The 19,909-nt window shown below is 37.2% G+C and overlaps 2 protein-coding genes across 2 annotated transcripts; both read left to right on the top strand.

Annotated features, from left to right (window-relative positions):
• Window positions 1-13,202: 13,202 nt before the first annotated feature.
• On the top strand, window positions 13,203-15,717 carry LOC148673247 (proteinase-activated receptor 2-like). The gene is made up of 2 exons (XM_088629634.1): window positions 13,203-13,483; window positions 14,129-15,717. The coding sequence occupies exons 1-2, from the start codon at window positions 13,423-13,425 to the stop codon at window positions 15,190-15,192; spliced, it is 1,125 nt and encodes a 374-aa protein (XP_088485760.1). The 5' UTR covers window positions 13,203-13,422; the 3' UTR covers window positions 15,193-15,717.
• Window positions 15,718-16,940: 1,223 nt separating this feature from the next.
• On the top strand, window positions 16,941-19,703 carry f2rl1.2 (coagulation factor II (thrombin) receptor-like 1, tandem duplicate 2). Its single transcript, XM_088629633.1, has 2 exons — window positions 16,941-17,135; window positions 18,045-19,703. The coding sequence occupies exons 1-2, from the start codon at window positions 17,072-17,074 to the stop codon at window positions 19,112-19,114; spliced, it is 1,134 nt and encodes a 377-aa protein (XP_088485759.1). The 5' UTR covers window positions 16,941-17,071; the 3' UTR covers window positions 19,115-19,703.
• Window positions 19,704-19,909: the final 206 nt, after the last annotated feature.

Here is a 19,909-nt window from a genome sequence, read left to right as displayed (position 1 = left end):
CCCTTTTTGTCATATCACTGACAGGAAGTTGATTTCTTCAGCAGTTCACTTTTTCATGCACAGGAAACACAATGAATCTTTTGATAGCTATACTATCTGCTTTTCATTACTATATCTATACATTTTTCTTTATTTTTGCTTGCTTTCATAACTAATCCTGACTAGGTTTTGTGAAATGACACCTGACCTTCATGTCCCTGGACAATGTTAAAGATCTCTGTTAACAAAACAGGAAGACCATTTTGTAATACTGAAAGCCTCCCTGACAAAAGATTTTGTAATAAAAACATTTGTTTTTAACTTCACAACTGCACACAGGATATAAACTATAATTTTTGTATACCTATTACTCATAGGAATTTTGAGGTCCCTCTTATTCCAACAACAAGAGTGTGGCGTCATTTGACAGTTTGTGCAAGGAATTCTGTGTCTTATCAGGGTTATAATTCAGTAGTCAGCAGGTCAAAAGGGATTACATACACCAGATCTTAAAGCCTGGCGGACTTGGAGCAACTGGGAAAAAGTACCTTTCCTCAAAGCACAAGAGCATCTTTCTGATGTAGGGACATGAACCCACAACCCACCAGATATTAGTCCAAAGACAAACCCACTGCTCTGTGTATTGAGAGCAGCCTGGAATCCAATTCACTATATCAAACAGTACATTAACTAACAATAGAAACTTATATACAGGGCCTTCTCCTGCTATGCCCCCAAGCTCTGGAACTCTTTGCCCAAGGATATTAGAGAGTCACCTTCTCTAAACTCCTTCAAATCCAGACTCAAAACCCTCCTTTTCAGAAAAGCCTTTACTTAACTGGTTCCATTCTTCACCCCTCTGCTCTTCTTAATACCATCTTCCACGGTCTCCTCTATTGTTATTGTTGTATTGTTGTAATTATAATTGTGTCCTGTCTTGTGAAATTTTCTTATTTATTGTTGTAGTCTTCTTATTTATTGTTATTGTCATCCTGTAAAGCGCTTTGAGAAGCCACCTTTAAAGGCGCTATATAAAATAAAGTTTATTATTATTATATATTATTTGAAGACATTTCATGTTACTTAGACCAACATGAAGAATAAAACCTTAATTGTAGGAAAATATACAGTATGGAGTGCACAAACAATTTAAACTGGGAGAAAGAATAGGAAAGTGATAATATTTTTGGAAAAGAGACTGAGGCTGCAGGGCAGCATGGTGGCACAGTGATTAGCATTGTTGCCTTGCAGAGCTGGAGTTCTCAGTTTAATTCTTGGGGTGCTATTTGCTTGGAGTTTGTATGGTCTCCCTGTGTTTGTGTGGGTTTTCTCCAAGTGCTCTGGTTTCCTCACATGGTCAAAAGGCATGTTGGTAGGTTAACTGACTTCTAGAAAAATTGCCCCTGGTGAGAGTGTGTACATGTTTGTGTCTGTGTGTGCCCTGCAATGGACTGGCATCCAATCCAGGGTGTATAGCACCTTGCCCCTGTTGCTTGCTGGGATAGGCTCCAGCTCCCTTTGTGACCCTGTACTGGGTAAAGTGGTTAAGAAAATGGGTGGATGGAGCAATGCCACAGACATAGCTGTATTACTTGCAAAAATGTTTCACCCAGTCCTGTTAATGTCTCTAGGTAGCTAAACGGCACTTAGAATTAAATGAGAAAACACCCTTTCATTTTATTGATTGTGTATACTCCCATTAAAGGCAGAGAAAGAAAAAGAGCTTTCATTGCAGTGTAAACCTAGGGGAGTGTTGGTTTGAGGCGAGAATTTTTATGGTTCATTTGTTCACTGTACAAATAGAAATCATCTAGAACCACATCCACAATCTGCTAGAGAGCTTTTAAGAATACTAATAAATTCTCAGATGATGTATGATAGAAATGTAATAGCATCAGTATATCCCCTTGAGAAAGTATTAAGAACTAGATTTCATTGGCAAAATTTTAAATTTCACCCCAAATGATTATAGCATTACACAGTAGGTGTAAAAGGAGTAAGGCAGAGGTTACTTCCAAACTGAAAAAAGCAGAAAGACGAAAGTGTTACAGCTGCAAATCGTCTTTTTATTATGTGAAATGTTGTCACTGTCACGCCCTCTACAGCTAGAGGGCACTCCTGCTCTGTCCTGTGCCTAGTTTCCTCTTCGCTCAGCATTGAGGTTCGGATATCCTGAGACCCGCCTAGCACCAGGTCGCCCCACGTCTGTGGCCTGAGGGCATAGGTTTCTATACGGCATTTCCTGAACAGCTGAGCCCGGGCTTAACCCCGTCCCGCTCTCCTGCCATTCCACGGTTCGTCCCTTCTGACATCCGTGACAGTCACACATCTGAAAAAGTATCTTCATCCAAGATTGACTGTTTCTTCAAGTTTTAGTGTACAAAAGTACCTATCAAAATTAGAACATGGTGTAGAAGTCCTGACAGTTAGTAATATAGGTGTGAAACTATCAAGTGCACATATTAACTACTCTACTAAAGTGTCAGACCGCACACTAAGAACATACAGTAGCTCTTTTCCACATTTACCTGCAGGGACAGTTTACAGTATACCTATGGGTTTATACCACAATTCTGATAATCATCGGGACACTTAACTCAGCAGATTCAGCCTGAGCTGTTTTATTTGGTTTGGAGATTTTGAAATAGATGGCACAGACAGTACGACCCCCAGTTATTAGTTTGGCTTGTCATTATGAAGTCACCTCTACAAACACAGATCACTACGTCCTCTCTCTTCATTGACTTTGAGTTAGGATGGTTGCAGTGAAAGTATAGCATCTACTGAATATCAGCATATACATTGAGTGGGAACTTGAGTGGGACAAATGTTAACTGTCTGGTTCTGTTTTACTAGCTCCAATAATAAGCCAGGACGTGCTAGAGAAGTTAGTGACTGTGGGAAACTTCAGAGGGCTTTTTCTGCCTATTGCCGATGAAGGGCCTCTGTAAAGTTTCAGCATCAGCCACAGATCTTGCAGCTGTCTTATGCAATTTGTAGAGTGCTTGGGGATAGTGGAGTAGCTCAGAGAATACATAAACAGTAACTTCAAAGAAACTGGGAAATCTCTGTATGGAGATGGCATGTTCTTACCATGTTCATGTTGGTTTTCTCCGGGTGTTCAAGTTTCCTTCCGCAGTCCAAAGACATACATGTAGGTTAATTGGCTTCTGTAAAATTGGCCCTGGTGTGAGTGTGTGTGTGTTTGTATCTGTGTGTACCCTGCAATGGACTGGTGTCCAGGGTGTATTCTGTTTTGCGCCCATTGCTTGCTGACATAAAATAGTAAGAAAATGGGTGGATGGGTGTAACTCACTGAATGATGTTATCGTAAGGATTTTTAAATGAAGTACTAAAAATGCGTTAAAGCATTAATAAAAATTGTAATGACTACATGTTTCAGTAAGCTATAAAGGTCTTGTTTAATAAAGAAAATTCAACATCTGTCCATTTATTGATTTAATTAAATATCCTTTCTTCTGTGGAGATGGGGGATTCTTGAATCCATTCTTTGGATGGATTGATGACACGCAACTCCTACTGTTCAATGAGCTTTTTTCTCAAGCATTAAAATACCTGAACAAATAAACAGAGCTGAATAGTCAATCAGATTAAAATTTTCCAAAACGTCTTTTATAATGAAGGTTCCAGCCATTTACAAGATATTACAAATCTTGTTTTTAATTCAATTATTCAATGAATGCACCACACAATCATTCATCTGAAGATTCAATTTCCTTCACAAAATGTGATGAACATTGAACAATTAGTGCAAATTTTCATGGGCTCTTTAGCAGATTGGTAGATTATGTAGGTTTAATTTAAATAGCTTCCTTTTAGTACACAAATGGAAATCAACCATTAACATGACATTCTTAGAAACTAAATTATGTATCATGTTAAAAATATTCAAATTCTAGTATTTAGAGAAAATGTGTGATGTAAACATTTCTTTCTTTACAGTTATTAGACCCTCACTTGAGCGTATATAGACTCTATTGATTTTTTTTGCACTTCACAAATTGTCATAAAGGAACTGTAAAAACAGATACAGTTCTGTGTTCCAGGGTTTCCATTACATTTCAGTGCCAACTGGTGACTAAAACCACTTGTACAGATCCTGTTTTTGTCAGTCAAATGAATGTTGACACAGGAAATCGTACAGTTCTTTGTTCTACATATATTCCACATACAATTCTGAAAAGGATGAACAGGCACGCTTTTCTGAAAGCAACTCAACACCAGTCAAAGCTGTGGAATACAGAAACACTGTCACATTTTATCGGAAAGGGGAAATATCTCTATCGTTACATATATGTGTATGTACGTATTTGATTCTTCTTTTTCTTCTTCTTTTTATTATACACTATATACAGTAAAAGGAGAATAAATTCTGAAATCACACTTAAGGCATATTAGTTATTAAGGACATTATATGTGCTTTTCACAAGAAAAGGAGAGATACCTTCAGCCTTTGGTACATTTGTAGCATTAAATATCTTAGGTTTTTGTTCATTTGCTTTCTATTATAGCCAAATGCAAACCAGGAATAAAGTAGATCCTGCTTTTGTTATTTTGTCATATATAGATGGCACTACCATTTATCTTTTTCTCTAAATACACTAATACATCAAAAGATGGAGATCACTTTATTAGCCATATACAATTTCTTGCATTAGGAAATTGTCTTTTTTTGCATACCCCAGCTTGCTCTCCATGAGACACACAGACAGGGAGAGAAGCTTGAGGTCAGAGCACAGGGTCAGCCATTGTATAGCACCCCTGGAGCAGCTGGGGTTTAGGGCCTTATTCAGGGGCCCAACAGAGTAGGATTCCTCTGCCAGCCACAGGATTTGACCCAGCAACCTCCCAGCTACGGGCACAGATCCTTAGCCACAGAGCCACCACTCCGTCCCAAAGTGATCTTCACAAAATCTGCTTTGTAAAAGGAAAGACGGAATATACTAAGAAATCTGCACTTTTTTAATTTTTTTATTTTTCCCTAAGAATATGTACATACACAGAGGACTGCATCTTACCATTTTTGCCATGTTACAGTTACATGGTGAGCAAAAAATGCTTCTACTGTATATGATCTTGTTCAGGCACTGTTAATGACTTAATAGCTAGAGAATGCAAAGGAACTAGGAAAGGTTTATTACATGCTGAAAAGAGAAGAAAAAAACACAACTTTTCGGCTGTGGAGCCTTCTTCGGGTGTGGAGAATGATATCCTTTGACTTCACTGTATTAGATATGTAACGACAGGGTAAACAAAGACCGGTATGCATTGCTCACAATGCACAAACAGGCAAAGAAAAAAATATTTAGCCAGCTTTGTATTAACCTCTAAGCATTTAGATCAACTATAAAAAGTTTTGTTTTGCAAACTGTAAACAAGTACATTACACGATATCTCAGCTTTCCGAAATTCAAACATCGTTTTGGTGGAATGTGTTAATATTTTCATGTTTTTACTAAATTCATTCCATTTGTAAGGATAGCTTAGAAGGAGCTTAACTGATTTTGTACTTGTACAGATTGACAGAATACATTCACCATTGTTACAGACTTCTTGTATTTCATGCTGTTGAGAAAATCCTTCCTTGTTTTATTTTATGCAACCACTTTTTGTGTTTTTGCATGTAAACATATAAAAAGTGAAAGAATACAATAAAGAAAATATTTACACATTTTATTCTGTAAAACTCTCTCAAATATTTTTCCATTGCTTATTATTGTACTGCAGCAATAAAACTGAAACCAATGACTGACAATTTCATAAGGTAAGAGTATTGAGTGATATGATAAGTATTTTTTATTAAGTCTTTTCATGTTTTTTATGAAGGACTAAAGGTTAAGGTTGTATGCTGTTAACACTACAGGTAGGTGATACCCCTCCCCAACCAGTAACAGATTTACACACCCTAGCGATCACATTTCCTAAAGAAAAACATAACAAACATGAAGAACTACTTTAAAGGGAAAAGAAAATATTCTGCCTTATTTTAACAGGACACCTCTGTTGACCAAACTAAATAAATGGTTGAAAGGCTGGGAATGTTCCGGAACAAAAGGGCGAGTCTCCCAGAGGAAGCCAACAACAGAAAAAAAAGTTAATAATGAAGTGTTTGTTACCAAATGTCTTTTCTTGTTTCATGTATTTAAAATGTTTAAAACACTTTTTCTTTGCTTCCCAAAAAACAGTGTAAACCATTACAGTGTAAACGTTTGCCATTGGATTAAAACTCTGTGTGAGTGATACAGTATGATCAAGAAAGCTAAAGAAATTTTCTCAGTTCTTTTTTACTGTGAATTTAGTTTATGAATTTACAGAAAACAAACATGCAAAATAAATAAATATTTGGAGAAAGAAAACCAATAAGAAAATAGTATATGAACAATCTTCATAATTAATATATTTTTATAAGGTTATATCCCCGCAGAGGACACAGTCCTTTAAAAGGTTTAGATCTTTTGTTTTATGTTATTTCTACTGTGTGACTGTCTTTTTTCTGTAAAGGAACAAGTAAAGGTTTATTCCATGCTGAAAAAAGAAGAAAGAAAACAAATTTCTTTAGTTCCGGACACACAAAGAAGGCTCCACAGCCTTCTTTTCTCCTCAGCATGGAATAAACCTTTATTTGTTCATTTGCAGCTACCAAGTCTGTCGTTTTTCTGTGCAAACTGAAAGAAAAACAATACTTTTGTTTTGGGTGTGTTATTAATTGTCCACGGTAGCTGCCCTGACAAGCTATCAGTCACATTTGTGTGGTCACTCAGGTAGGCCCAATAAATGGAGCCAGATTTTCCTGTCTCAACTGTTAATGGTTTGCCTTCAGCACATATCAATAGCCCCCATACTGTGCTCATGGACTTGTTACAGGACCAGCCCAAAAGGATGTTTTCAAATCCATTGTTAGCTTATAACAGAAAAGCTTTTGACCACTTGAATTTAAATTTAAAGGTAATTTAAAAGTAATGTTGTTATCTGCTGCATCTTCTGATGATATACAGTACGTTTTAGCCTTGTGAATGCAGCACAGAATTCTCTGATGACTCATAATCTAATGTATTCTATTAATAATCCTTACAACCATATTTCGCTTTTCTGGATACTTCACTCAAAGCTCTTATGGCTAACGGGGACTTTCGTCCAGCACCACCAATGTACAGTATAACTCCCACTTGGATGATGTGATGGCAGCCAAGGTGCGCCAGTACACTCACCACACATCAGCTATCAGTGGGAAGGAGAGCAGAGTGATGAAGACAGTTCATAGATGGGGGATATTAGGAGTCCATGACTGGTAAAGCCCAGGAGGAAATTTGGCCATTTAACATCCCTACTCTTTTCAAGAAATGCCGTGGGATTTTTAATGACCATGGAGAGTACGGATCGTGGTTTTACGGCTCATCCGAAGGAGGGATTCTGTAACATTTATTTTGATACATTCGAATTAATTTTGGTATGGTTTTTCAAAATCTTTAACTCACTTTACTTGGAGTTCTCTTTGACCTTCTTGTGCAGAGACAAACAAATTGAGTCATTGATTTATTCATGTTTTTGTGCGACCAGCTGGCTTTATGGAGGTGTGGTCCTGTCTAGATTTTGGCAGGCTGGAGGAAGAACTGCACTCTTTGTGATCCAGAACAAAAGGTGACAAAAGGTAACAAAAGGTGGCAAAATAAATTATTTTATTACCATACAAGATGAAACCATGCAGGGAACTTACCACTGCCCATTATCCTTCTATCGTGTTTTGCATGAATCCAAAGTAATAATGTAGGCATCAATAACAAAAGAGAATGAAACAGATTATAGTATAATGCAGAACAGGAACTGACGTAATAGGATAATATGAGTAATCTGATATAAAGACAGGCTTCCTTTCAAATTATGCTTACTCACATTGGCTCTAAAGATTACACTTCTAGTATATTACTACAGTAGTATTCTCTTGCTCAATGAATAATAAACTACAGTACATAATGTACAACTTAGATGTAACTGGTACTTAATAATAAAGTACTTTGTATTTTAAACATTGCTTTAATTTTAATTGTATATAGAGGCACTTACAAACGCATACAAAACAAGTGAGTATTGGACCTAACATTATCAATACTTTTTGATGCGTCTCAGTTTATACTTAATTGTTACAGCCAAATTATTTGAATGGGTGCCTAGCATTACGTTCTGTATCTCATGAATATTTCAATTTTTTACTGTTATGCCGTTGGTGACAAGGTGTGGTTTAGAAGATAACATCTACTCAGCACAGTAGTCATTTGTTTTGGTTCATTTTCCATGTGGACATTATGGGACTTGTGAGTTTGATCTTAAAATGGAAAACAACATGTAGTGGTTGGCTTCAAAGGCCTTTCTATTTTATGTATTTTATCATGAGATGTTTATGACTAAATAACAATGCTATAACAAAAAGTACTTAGGGATCACCAACACTACAGTAAATTCAATCAGGATGTTGAAGTGCAGAGAGTCATGAATGGAACATTGTAGGTTTTGAAGGATTAAAAGTGTCTCAGCAATAATAAGCAGAAATGTTTTGATAATGGAAAAAAAAGGTGTTACAGTAATTAATGGAAACAAGTTTTCACCCAGGAGTTTCACAAGGAAGAGGTTGACAGCTTTCCTCAGGCTAAGCAAAGGCAAGGTTCTAATTTGAATGCTATCAACATAGAGGAGTGATGTTTTTCTACTTAAGAAACAATACTAATTTGTAGACCATTAACAAAACTCAGAAGTCTCTTGAGACAGTGGTAAACCCGTCCATAAAAAGGGCAATGAAAATGAATCAGTTAGTTATGCACCAATATGTCTTACTTCAGTTACATGCTGAATAAAGTTATAGTAATGATATGGCATTAGAATTCTACCTAATGAAACAGACAACATGATTTTATCCAATACAGGGTTAAACCTGTATGAAGGAGCAGGAGCCTGTCCCAGCAAGCAAAAACTGTAAGGAAGAACATACCCTCTGTGGAATACTATTCCATTTCAGGGTACACACAAACACAGATATAAACACAGTCACACCAGGATCAATCTTCCCAGAAGCCAATTAGGTTAGCAGTATACATATCTTTGGACTGTGGAAGGAAACTGGAGCGCCAGGCGAAAACCCACATGAATGGGGAGAATATAGAAACTCCACAGAGACAGCACACCAGGCTCAGAACTGATGCAGCAATTCTCAACACTGTTCCACCATGCCATCCGACATACTACATGATGTATTAAAAGACCTAAGATAAAGCATATCTTTGGATAAAGTACTGGTTAATGGATAGTAAACAATATGAGTAAGGGGTGAATACTTCAATTGGAGTGAAGTAATTAGTAGGGCATCTCTGAGATCCATATAAGAAGATTCCTGCTTGCATCAATAAATGATAGTGTGGTTGCTCAATAAATATCGACAATAAAGGACAACTTGTCTACTTCTCAAAATAAGACAATATAAATAGTCCTTGCGTAAAATTTATTTTAGATGACCCTTTAAATGTTTAACATGAAACTGTTTTTTAATGATTGGTAAGTCAAGATAAAAGTAAGGGACAGATGACAGTAAAAACAGTTTTAAAATGCATATGTGTACAATCATGTACTGTATTTGGGTATGTACAAGTGAAACACCCACTTAGTCTAAGTTAAGATCTGCTCTAATTTATTGATTAGTATGGAAGAAGGCTCCATGCTTTAAGTCCATGGACAAAATGTATGCTTTTATTGACCCTACTCCTTATATACAGTATCTTTTTTTATAAGCTGCAAACGTTCTGGTCTCTAACCCCAATATAGCCAATGTTATTCCTTTTATATTGAATTTTGGTGAGAAAGATGCTTGCTGTTGGTAATGTCATTGTTGATTTCACATGTGGCAAAAAGGAAGTTTCCTTTTAAAAAGTCCCATGGGTGGTATCAAGTGGGAGGAGCATCCAGGATAAAAGGGCAGACTCCTAGGCCACATCATTACTTCTCTTGCAGCTCTCAGATAGCCGAATATGTTGGTACCACTGTATATAGGCGGGATATATTCAGGCTTAATTAATTATTTTAGTCTGTTCTGCAATTATCTTTTACACTGGGACCAAGTAGACTGCTTTGCAGAGTGGGCTCTGAGACAGGTGGTGTTAGTAGCGGGATGGATATTGACTATGCTGAAAATCTCTGGAGGCTGCAACACATTCCTGCCGTGGAAGAGCAGGAAAAGCAGGCAACTGCTTCAATAGTAATAATGCCAAAAGGCAACACAAAGGACTTTCTGGAGCCTCAGCAGCCAGAGGTAGTGTCAATGACATGACAAAAGTACAGAAAAACTGGTCATTGGAGACTTACTGGAGTCTGTGATGAAGCTACAACAGTAACAAATGAAGCAGCAAGGTTTGGCAACAGGGTTAGCATTGAAGGTCATTAGAATGTAGATCAGGTGCACTTCACGGAGCCAGAAAATTGACAGACCAGACCAAGTGCAGGTCAGAAAGAAGCAGTTCTCAATTCGTAGCATCTGAATCTTTACGTGAGACACTGGGCACTTCCACTAATTGGTCTGAGAACCTAATGGTATCATCATGGTATCATTATTACAATGAGGATTATATTGACTCTTGCTTGACTTCTTTTGAATGCATAGCAAGAATATGTCGATGACCAAGGGAGCAATGAACAATCTCATTAGCAGGAATGCTTTTGGAAACAAAACAGAAACAGTTGCTGGACTGACCATCAATGGGACGTGAAGTACCTTATTCTAAAACAGATGTACAATTTCAGAGATACAGTATGTAGGGGTAGGCAATGGCATTATGCAGCTGCCTCAAGTGAATGAAGTGTGGGTCATTTAAGATTGTCCCCAACTTACTTCCAGGAGACTAGTAAGACGATTCCTGGGTCTAACAGGTTGGAACCAAAGTTTGTTTCTCAGTTTTTCAGGAATAGTACATGCCTTCCCTGAACCGACAAAATGTCGCTAGATTTGAGTGGACTTTTGCAGCTGAAAGCCTTTCATGACCTTAAAGACTCCAACACTTGTGACCCATTTTTGCTCATCCTGTTCCAGATCGATGTGTCAAATAGTAGATTAGGAGCGGTGAAGAAGAAGAGGAGCCAAACATCTAGTTGTGTGCCTTAGTAAACTGATTGTTTAACACTTGTTGAAGCTGATAACTTGTCTTCTGTCAAGAAAAATCTCTCAGATTAATAAACTACAACCATTAAAAATTGGATTAGATGGGCAATATGGTCTTATCTTGTTTGTAACTTTTATTATGGTCTGTTAAGCACATTAAGTAATTAAAACCCCAGAATAAACAGAATAAACAATACAATAACATGAACAAGATAAATATTTTACATTAAATAGATCCATATGAAACATATATAGTATAGAGCGATTTCATTGCTGTATATTGTATACTGCATACTGTATACTGAACACTGTTTAGGATTCTAGTCTACTTATTGTTATTAATAAAGAGCCAGGAGAGAATCATCCTGTAGATCAGTGACACTCATTGAGATCACACTATTGTGAAATACCAGTATCTAGTTAACCAAAAATAGCTTTGCATTGCTGCACACGTGCTAACCTACTGTATTTGTACAGTACGTTTTGTTATTCTTGTAATGACTAAACAGCTGATTTGAAACCTCTCACATCAGGCTTCTGAAATTCCAGAAATGTTATATTCTTCATATTGACAATGTCTATTACCCATTAAGAGACCGGCTGGCTCTAATGCTAATGAAAGAAAATCTCGGAATGTATTCATTAACCAGGTCCAGAAAGGCAGTGAGTATTGCAAAGTCACATACAGTTTAGAATTCATAGTTTGGAAAAGGCAGATCCCTAGAAGGAAATTTGTAAAACACTAATCATATATCTTACTCCGTTCATTTCTTTTTATGTATTTAAGTGTTGATGTACTGTAACAGTTACTCGAAATATAACATATGATATTTACTAAAAATGCAGATTTCAAAATGCATTTTCATTATTTTGTCTGGGGTTCTCTGTCAATGTCTTCTATTATCAGTACAGCAGGTAGTTAGTTATAGCAGGTTTTAACTATTTTAACAATACGTGTTTGTGAAGTGTTAAGTCATTTTTGTGTCATTTCCTGTTCCAGTAAGGCTAGAGTAGAAGCCAGTATGGTATAAGTCTTGCTTTGCCACTGTTTTGGTTGTATGAATGTACAGGCGCATGCACGTCTCTGGCATAATAAACACTTGTTTGCTATTATATGTGGGGATTGTCAGCTTCATTAAACCCTATGCTTACATCAACAGTATCAGTTTCACAATCGCTCCCACCCCACCCCCAGATCTCACACACACAGCACTGGGTGTAACCTGTAGCTTGGCTGCAATCTGTCAACAAGCATAATCATCACTAGACAAAATTTGATTTCTGTTTTTTGTTGTGTACCACTTTCTTTCCAGGAGCTATAAAAAGTTCTCACATACTTAAATTTCTGTAATAGTATCAGTTCATGTTTTTCTGCAAACAATGAAGCAGGGTGATACTTTCTGATGGGGCTGGACAACAACACAGACATAGTAACCTGCCTAGATAATACTGTACAAGGTAGCTTTTTAGTTTTACATAAATAATGTTAATATTTAATCTTTAATTGACATTCTACAGTATACCCTTTTTGTCCTTCATTTCCAGAATAATTTACTAATAGAAACCTACTAGTAATAGGAGGGCTTTTCTAAATATGTTGACTGTACTCTAAAACGTTTCCAATAGATTTATTCATATGGCCTCTCCTTTCTCTAATTTATTCCTTTTTGGGGGGGAATGAGTACAATATTAAGACTTCTCCAATTAGTGAAAAAAAGTTGTCTTGATTGGCTATTCAAAGCTCCCAGTTGACGTTGTCTAAATAAAACCATATATTTCTTTGAATAAAACCAGTTCTTTCTCCTGGTATTTTTGTATTTTCTAAAGTGCTACTAGATCGCTGTTTTCTGCACTTCTTCATACATACTTCAATATTCATTTTCTGCACGAATACGTTTTGTGCCTTTAGCATTATTCCCTGTAAAAAACATGTACTGTACAAACCAATTTAGTACGGCATGTAATTAAACTGAAAAAAACTAAATAGATTGGATGAAAGTCCTGAATTGTGCAACACGATTAGGCAGTAGTCTGCGTTGGGCTTGCTGGCTGTTCTCAAAGCGAACGGAAAACCGGGTTGGCGCAATCACGAGGGAATGACGTAGAGCAGGTAGCAAGAGCCAGGTTTTTCGCCGTGTAAGGTGTGTCCTCTCACGGAGGAAGACCATGAAAGAGCGGAGTATTAAATTTAAATTTTAATTGAATTTAAGGTATCTTTCTATTTTGGAGCTCGTCCAATTCCGCTTATTCATACAGTTTCGTTACCAATAATAGGCGCAGCACAAAATATGAATTATTCAATGAGGCTAGTTCATTTGTTTTCTTTATTGGTGATATGTTCTCGACAGGGTAAGTAACTTTAAAAAAATGTTGTAGTGAATACGCGTTTGTCACCTTGCCTTTTATTTGATGAAAAAAACTGATTAAACCAATCGTGTGTGCGCACCTCAAATAAGTAAAAAATAATATGTATGAATAAAATATTATATTCTCTTCATTTTGTACTTTAATTTTATTTTGATTTTCTAACTTGATGATACCACTTTTAATACATCACTTTTATTTTCCATTGCACAATGTGTATATTTTTAAATTTGAATTTCAGACTTTAATACATTACATTTCAGTTTTAGTTTAAACATAGTTTATTTCATCTTGTATAATTCAGAAGTTGAATATTTATGTTGAATATTATTCTGTTTAAATGCAACAATTAAGCTTTGGTATAATAGGTGGTTTTGAATAAGCCAAAAAATATTTCACCTGGTTGTAAGTTGTTCTGAGAAGTGTAGTATTTTAAAAACAGTTACAAAAGTGCAACATTTGTAATGACTTCATTAAGCCTCTTTAATTCTAGTCTCCATACTTAGCTGACAGTTTTGAATGCATTTAAAATTATTAATGTTAATCATATGTACTGTATATTGTGTTGATGACATTTTGAGTTAAAATACTTGAATATACCATCCTTAAAAAGTGATTTGTTTATTTCAGTATGTTCCAAACAAAGAGGGTTTCTTGGCGTTGAAACACTTGATGGTACCCTAGTGAACCAAACGGCCTGGGACACCCTTCAGAGCGGCCTGACCACGGTCTTCCTGCCCATCGTCTACATCATCGTGTTTGCTGTCAGCTTGCCCACCAACGCCATGGCCATTTGGGTTTTCCTCTTCCGAACGAAGAAGAAGCATCCGGCCGCCATCTACATGGCCAACCTGGCTCTGTCAGACCTCCTGTTTGTCATCTGGCTTCCTCTGAAGATTGCCTACCACATCAACGGCAATAACTGGATCTACGGTGAGGGCCTCTGTAAGGTGCTGGTGGGCTTCTTCTATGCCAACATGTACTCTTCCATTCTTTTCATTACCTGCTTGAGTGTGCAGAGATACTGGGTCATTGTGCACCCTCTCTCCCACCAGAGGAAAAACAACAAGATTGCAGTCTACGTCGCCATCACAGTCTGGGCTGTAATCTGGGCGAGCACCACTCCGCTGTATCTTTATGACCAAACCGTCCAGATTAAGGACGTGGACATTACGATTTGCCACGACATCACCAAAGCAAGTCAGATCAATTATCCCTTTGGTTTCTTCATCACAATGGGCATTTTTGCTTATTTCATCCCGGCGGTAGTGTGCATAATCGCCTATGTTTTAATGCTCAGGCATCTCGCCAGCTCCATGACGGACGAGAACATCGGAAAGAAACGCCGAAAGGCGGTCCTGCTCATCGTCACAGTCCTCGTCATGTTTCTGGTGTGTTTCACCCCGAGCAACGTCATGCTGCTCGTTCACTATTCGCTTTTAAAGCAAGGCGAAGTCAACAATGGCTATGGCATTTACATTGCCACTCTCTGCCTCGCAAGTTTGAACAGCTGCTTTGATCCCTTCCTGTATTACTACGTCTCTGAGGAGTTCCGCGAAAATGTGAAAAATACCCTGATCTGTAGGAGTGTCAGGACTGTCGAAAGAATGAGAGTGTCCTTCACAGCAATGAAATACTCAAAGAGCAGCAAGTCCTATTCATCAGATTCAGGAACACGTACTAGCAGCTGTTAGACAGAGAGGCTAATTCACACCTGTTTTGTAATGAAAAAAATTGTTCTGAATGTTAGACTTTTGCACCCTCTGGTTGTAAAAATAACCTTTTTATGTTTTTTTTCTTTATTTAATACATATTTTATACATATTTTAAAGGAGAAACTGAGTGAACAAGATTATCTGGTCTGGCTCTGGTATAAGTCTGGTCAGGACTTGTACACCCTTGTTTTAGGATTTTTTTCGACAGGAAAGAGATATAAAACCTCGACATTTTAAGGTGTGTTTATTCACTACCTACTGTACGTGTTCTAGTATTCTTTCATATTTTAAGTTCATACACTCCACATGGGTAATTTTTGCAATTGAATGCAATGTGAATCACTTTCTGTCTTGCACTTATTGCACCAGTTTATAACCTTTAAGATATACCATCTCATTTTCAAGGAAAATGTATAGGCACTAGTCAAATGTGAATTGTTTGAACTGCCTTGTATGATTTTAAGCTTTGTATTTTATTTGCAATAAAAGATTTGAACAGTTTAAGCCTATTCTCACACAAACACATGTAACGAATATGCCCCTGCGTATAACAGTGATCTCAGCCGCCCGGGCTGTGGGGGGGCTCCTTTAGCTCTGATGGCAAGTTCCCTGTTGCGGGACGCCGGGGACCCGGGTTTGCGCCCAGGCAGTGAGGGACGAACTGACAGGGCAGGAGCAGGCAAGGGCGGAAACCCCAAGAACCGTTGCACACCCATGAAAACACTGTACTGAAAAGTGGTGTTTAATGAATAGGCATTTGTGAATCACTAGCAGCAGTCTCTACATCGTCAAATCTTTAAGAAAAACATTATTGCATGTGGCTTTAATGTAGTTATGTTATGAAATCGATTGTTTTAATATATGTGAGTGTAGATGAGTTGTCTGCTTACCATCCTATGATATAGCACATTACAGAATGCTCAATTTAACTTTGCAGTGTCTTCGTAAGTAATGAGACACAATTATGTAGGTTTATTTTGCACCAGTGCCTTACCTTACAGTAGACTATTTTTGAAATTTTGCAAAGAACAGCAGATCCACCGTGTAATTCAAAATGCCAGAACATTTTTAACTTCTCTCATCAAAGTTTTTTTTTTATGCGTCACCTTCTAGCAAAATCAAAGTAGCTTAAGGGTGCGCAAATTTGGTTGTTTTACAAAACTCTGGTAATGTCAGGAAGATTGTTTCTGACTTTAAGTACTACCCCCAGCCACAAACCTGTCGGACTGGAGTTGCTGTTTACCACTTGGCTGATTCTGTGGCATTTGTATGAATCTTTCCTCCCACATTGTGGGAGATGTGGATCGCATTTCCAAAGCGAACTATTCCCATTTTCCCTCCTAGCTTTGCTGTCACCAGTGATACTATTATAGTTAATATCAGTATTACAGTTATTAATTACAAACAGAATACCCGCTTAATCGTGACGTGCCTACAACTGTAAAAGTTATTTTAAGAACAGATTGCAGAATAAAGAAAGCGAGCAATTATACCATGTTGTTTTCAGAGGTCGTTCAGCAGAAAAAAAAATGAAATTGTGAGGAGTTAGGTGAAAGTACACATAAATCCATGGATGATTAATTGATGTGGGTATTATGAACTTACTATGAACTAGATCCTCGGCTGGATTTAAATTCACAAAGACTCGAACGAAACCCAGGAGCCAGGTGGATATGGTCACGAGGTAATGACGCAATGCAGGTAAGAATATTTGCCTCCGGTGGGGCAGGGTGTATGTTCATTTTCACTCGAGAGAAAGGCATTGCTGCGGTGGGGAATTGACGACGGCTTGTTGCGTTTGGATTAGAAAGCACAGCACATTTTGTTGTATCACTGTTAGGCGAAGAAAAGTACAGCCATGTTTTCGGTGAAATGTAAAGTAATATTTTTGCTAAGTTCCTTTATATCCAGCTATGAAGCAGGTAAGATTTTACTTATGGTTTGTGACTTTACGATTAATACATCTGAAAAGGATTGACTTCGTTTCTTAGTGTTACGCGTTGACCTTGAAAATAACTCAAGGTTTTGTTAAATGGCAGTTAATCAGGAATGAAAACAGTCGATTGTTAGTTATATTAGTGAGCTAAATTACCAGACGAATGTTAAAAAAAAATATCGGGACTTCTTGTCTTAACTCAAATACTCACAAATTAAGAGTCGTGTAACTAGCAGGTTTATTTCGAAAGTACTTGTAGCTAAATTATAGAAAAGGATAACGCTGAACAAAAAATAATAAAACCTTTTTTGTTACAACGTTTTGCAAAAATAAAAACAGGTATGTCCTGCGATTTCCGTATCTCGGAGAACTAAGGAAGTTTACAGATTCTTACGTCACATAGTTGTCGCAAGGAAGATTCTTTTTTAAATTCTTGTAATTTATTTTATCTGAGTTCATTTTCTTGTAACTTAAGAGAATGTATTTTGTGTAGTTACCAGTTTCTTAATATGGAGATTATTTGATTCCACTTTTCTGCTTTCTAAAACGTTCTGTGATGAATAAAACCATTTTTTAAACATTTATTTCGGAATATGTTTATAAAAAAGTAAAGAGACTCATGAGCTTGTAATGCTCATGAGTGCAATGTTAATGCTAGAAGCAGTACCCTGAAGGAAAGTACATATCGCCTGTCCTCAGGAAAGCATTTCATAAGATACTGTATATAGGCAATTGTAAAAAACATACTTTACCGTACGTGTAGTTACCCAGGGCGTCTTCCATTGGGAACCTCCTTTTGTGGAAAAAGCTATCTGGTCTTTTTTAGGTCAGTTTTTTTTTTTCCTTTATACTCAATCTCAAATTGGAACTTTATCAACTAATTTCTTAATTGCAGGTAGCTCACGTGGGTTCATTGGCACAAGTATTGACGAAAAGGAAAACGTCTTTAAGGTGAACAAAATTGCCGAAGAAACACTTCAGAGCGGCCTGACCACGGTCTTCCTGCCCATCGTCTACATCATCGTGTTTGCTGTCAGCTTGCCCACCAACGCCATGGCCATTTGGGTTTTCCTCTTCCGAACGAAGAAGAAGCATCCGGCCGCCATCTACATGGCCAACCTGGCTCTGTCAGACCTCCTGTTTGTCATCTGGCTTCCTCTGAAGATTGCCTACCACATCAATGGCAATAACTGGATCTACGGTGAGGGCCTCTGTAAGGTGCTGGTGGGCTTCTTCTATGCCAACATGTACTGTTCCATTCTTTTCATTACCTGCTTGAGTGTGCAGAGATACTGGGTCATCGCCCATCCCCTGTCTACCCAGAGGAAAAACAATCGGTTTGCCGTCTGCCTTTCAATTGCCATATGGATTTTAATCTGGTTGAGTACAACGCCACTGTATCTTTATGACCAAACTGTCAAGATTGGGAACCTAGACATAACCACTTGCCATGATGTCAACAAAATAGGCGAGACAAATTATCCCTTTGGTTACTTCATTACAATGGGCATCTTTGCTTATTTCATCCCATCTCTGATAATTGTAGCGGCTTATTTCTTGCTGCTTCGGACACTGAGTGACTCGATATCAGATGAGAACACCGGGAAGAAGCGCAGAAAGGCTTTCATCATCATCATCACCGTCCTTGTGACGTTCCTGATCTGTTTCACCCCCAGTAACATTATGCTGGTTGCTCACTATTCGCTCTTGAAGCAGGGCTTTGAAAACAATGTCTATGGATTTTACATTATCACCCTATGCCTTGCCAGCTTGAACAGCTGCTTGGATCCGTTCATCTATTACTTTGTTTCCAAAGAGTTCAGAGACAGTGTGAAAAACACCCTCATCTGCAGGAGTGCTAGGACTGTTGAGCGAATGAGAGTGTCCTTTAGCTCAATGAAATATTCAAAGAGGAATGACATCTATACTTCAAGTTCGGGAAGCACAAACACAAGTAGCTGCTGATGAAGGAAAAGAGGGCTTTTTAAAATCTTGATTTCTGAATTTTATATTTATTTACTGCATTTTATTTTTTTTAAAGTCTATAGTGAATTATGGAGGAGAAATGAATGGAATCAAAACAAAAACTGAATACACGTCTGACTTTACAAGGTCTGAAAGCCCACCGTGTTGGGGAACCTTTCTTTTTGCTAGAGTACAACATTGTATTCATTGCCAATTTTTTACTGATGCTAATATTTTATTCAGTCTGTTACGTGTTGTAAATGGGTAACTTTCTCTAAAAGGAAAAATCTGTGTGTCCTTCATTTTTATTACAAACCTGGCTGAAGTGCATCTCTTTTTTTTTTTTTGAGAAGCATGTATTTGCTTTTTCAGTTTTTATAGAATGATGTTTGTATATATATTTTTTTTTTTACTGGCCATTCTTATTGTCCCTAATTGTACACTCAAAAAATCTTAGCAATAAAATATTTAGCTAATACATTGTAACTATTTAATATCGATACAAATAACTTGATTCCTATTGATGTATTGTACTTCACAAGTGATTTTCACAGATTTTTTTCACTTGCTTTTTGAAACCTTAAATGTACTGTAACACATTCATAGATATTCAGTTTTAGATGGATGTGATCCATTTTTAAAGCTAAAAAAATGGAAGTATTCCTAGTTTTATAGATTCAGGTTAAATGTCAGGTTCTCATTGCCAGCTTTGTTAATTTATGTATTTGTAGAATCCCCTCTCCTGTATTATAATGTATAGTTTATATATTTTAGAGTCTCTTAAAGATGATATTA

Source organism: Lepisosteus platostomus, chromosome 4, assembly GCF_059453375.1.
Source record: "Lepisosteus platostomus isolate fLepPlt1 chromosome 4, fLepPlt1.hap1, whole genome shotgun sequence".
In the NCBI taxonomy this organism is placed as follows: domain Eukaryota; kingdom Metazoa; phylum Chordata; class Actinopteri; order Semionotiformes; family Lepisosteidae; genus Lepisosteus; species Lepisosteus platostomus.
This window is presented reverse-complemented; position numbering and strand designations above follow the sequence as displayed.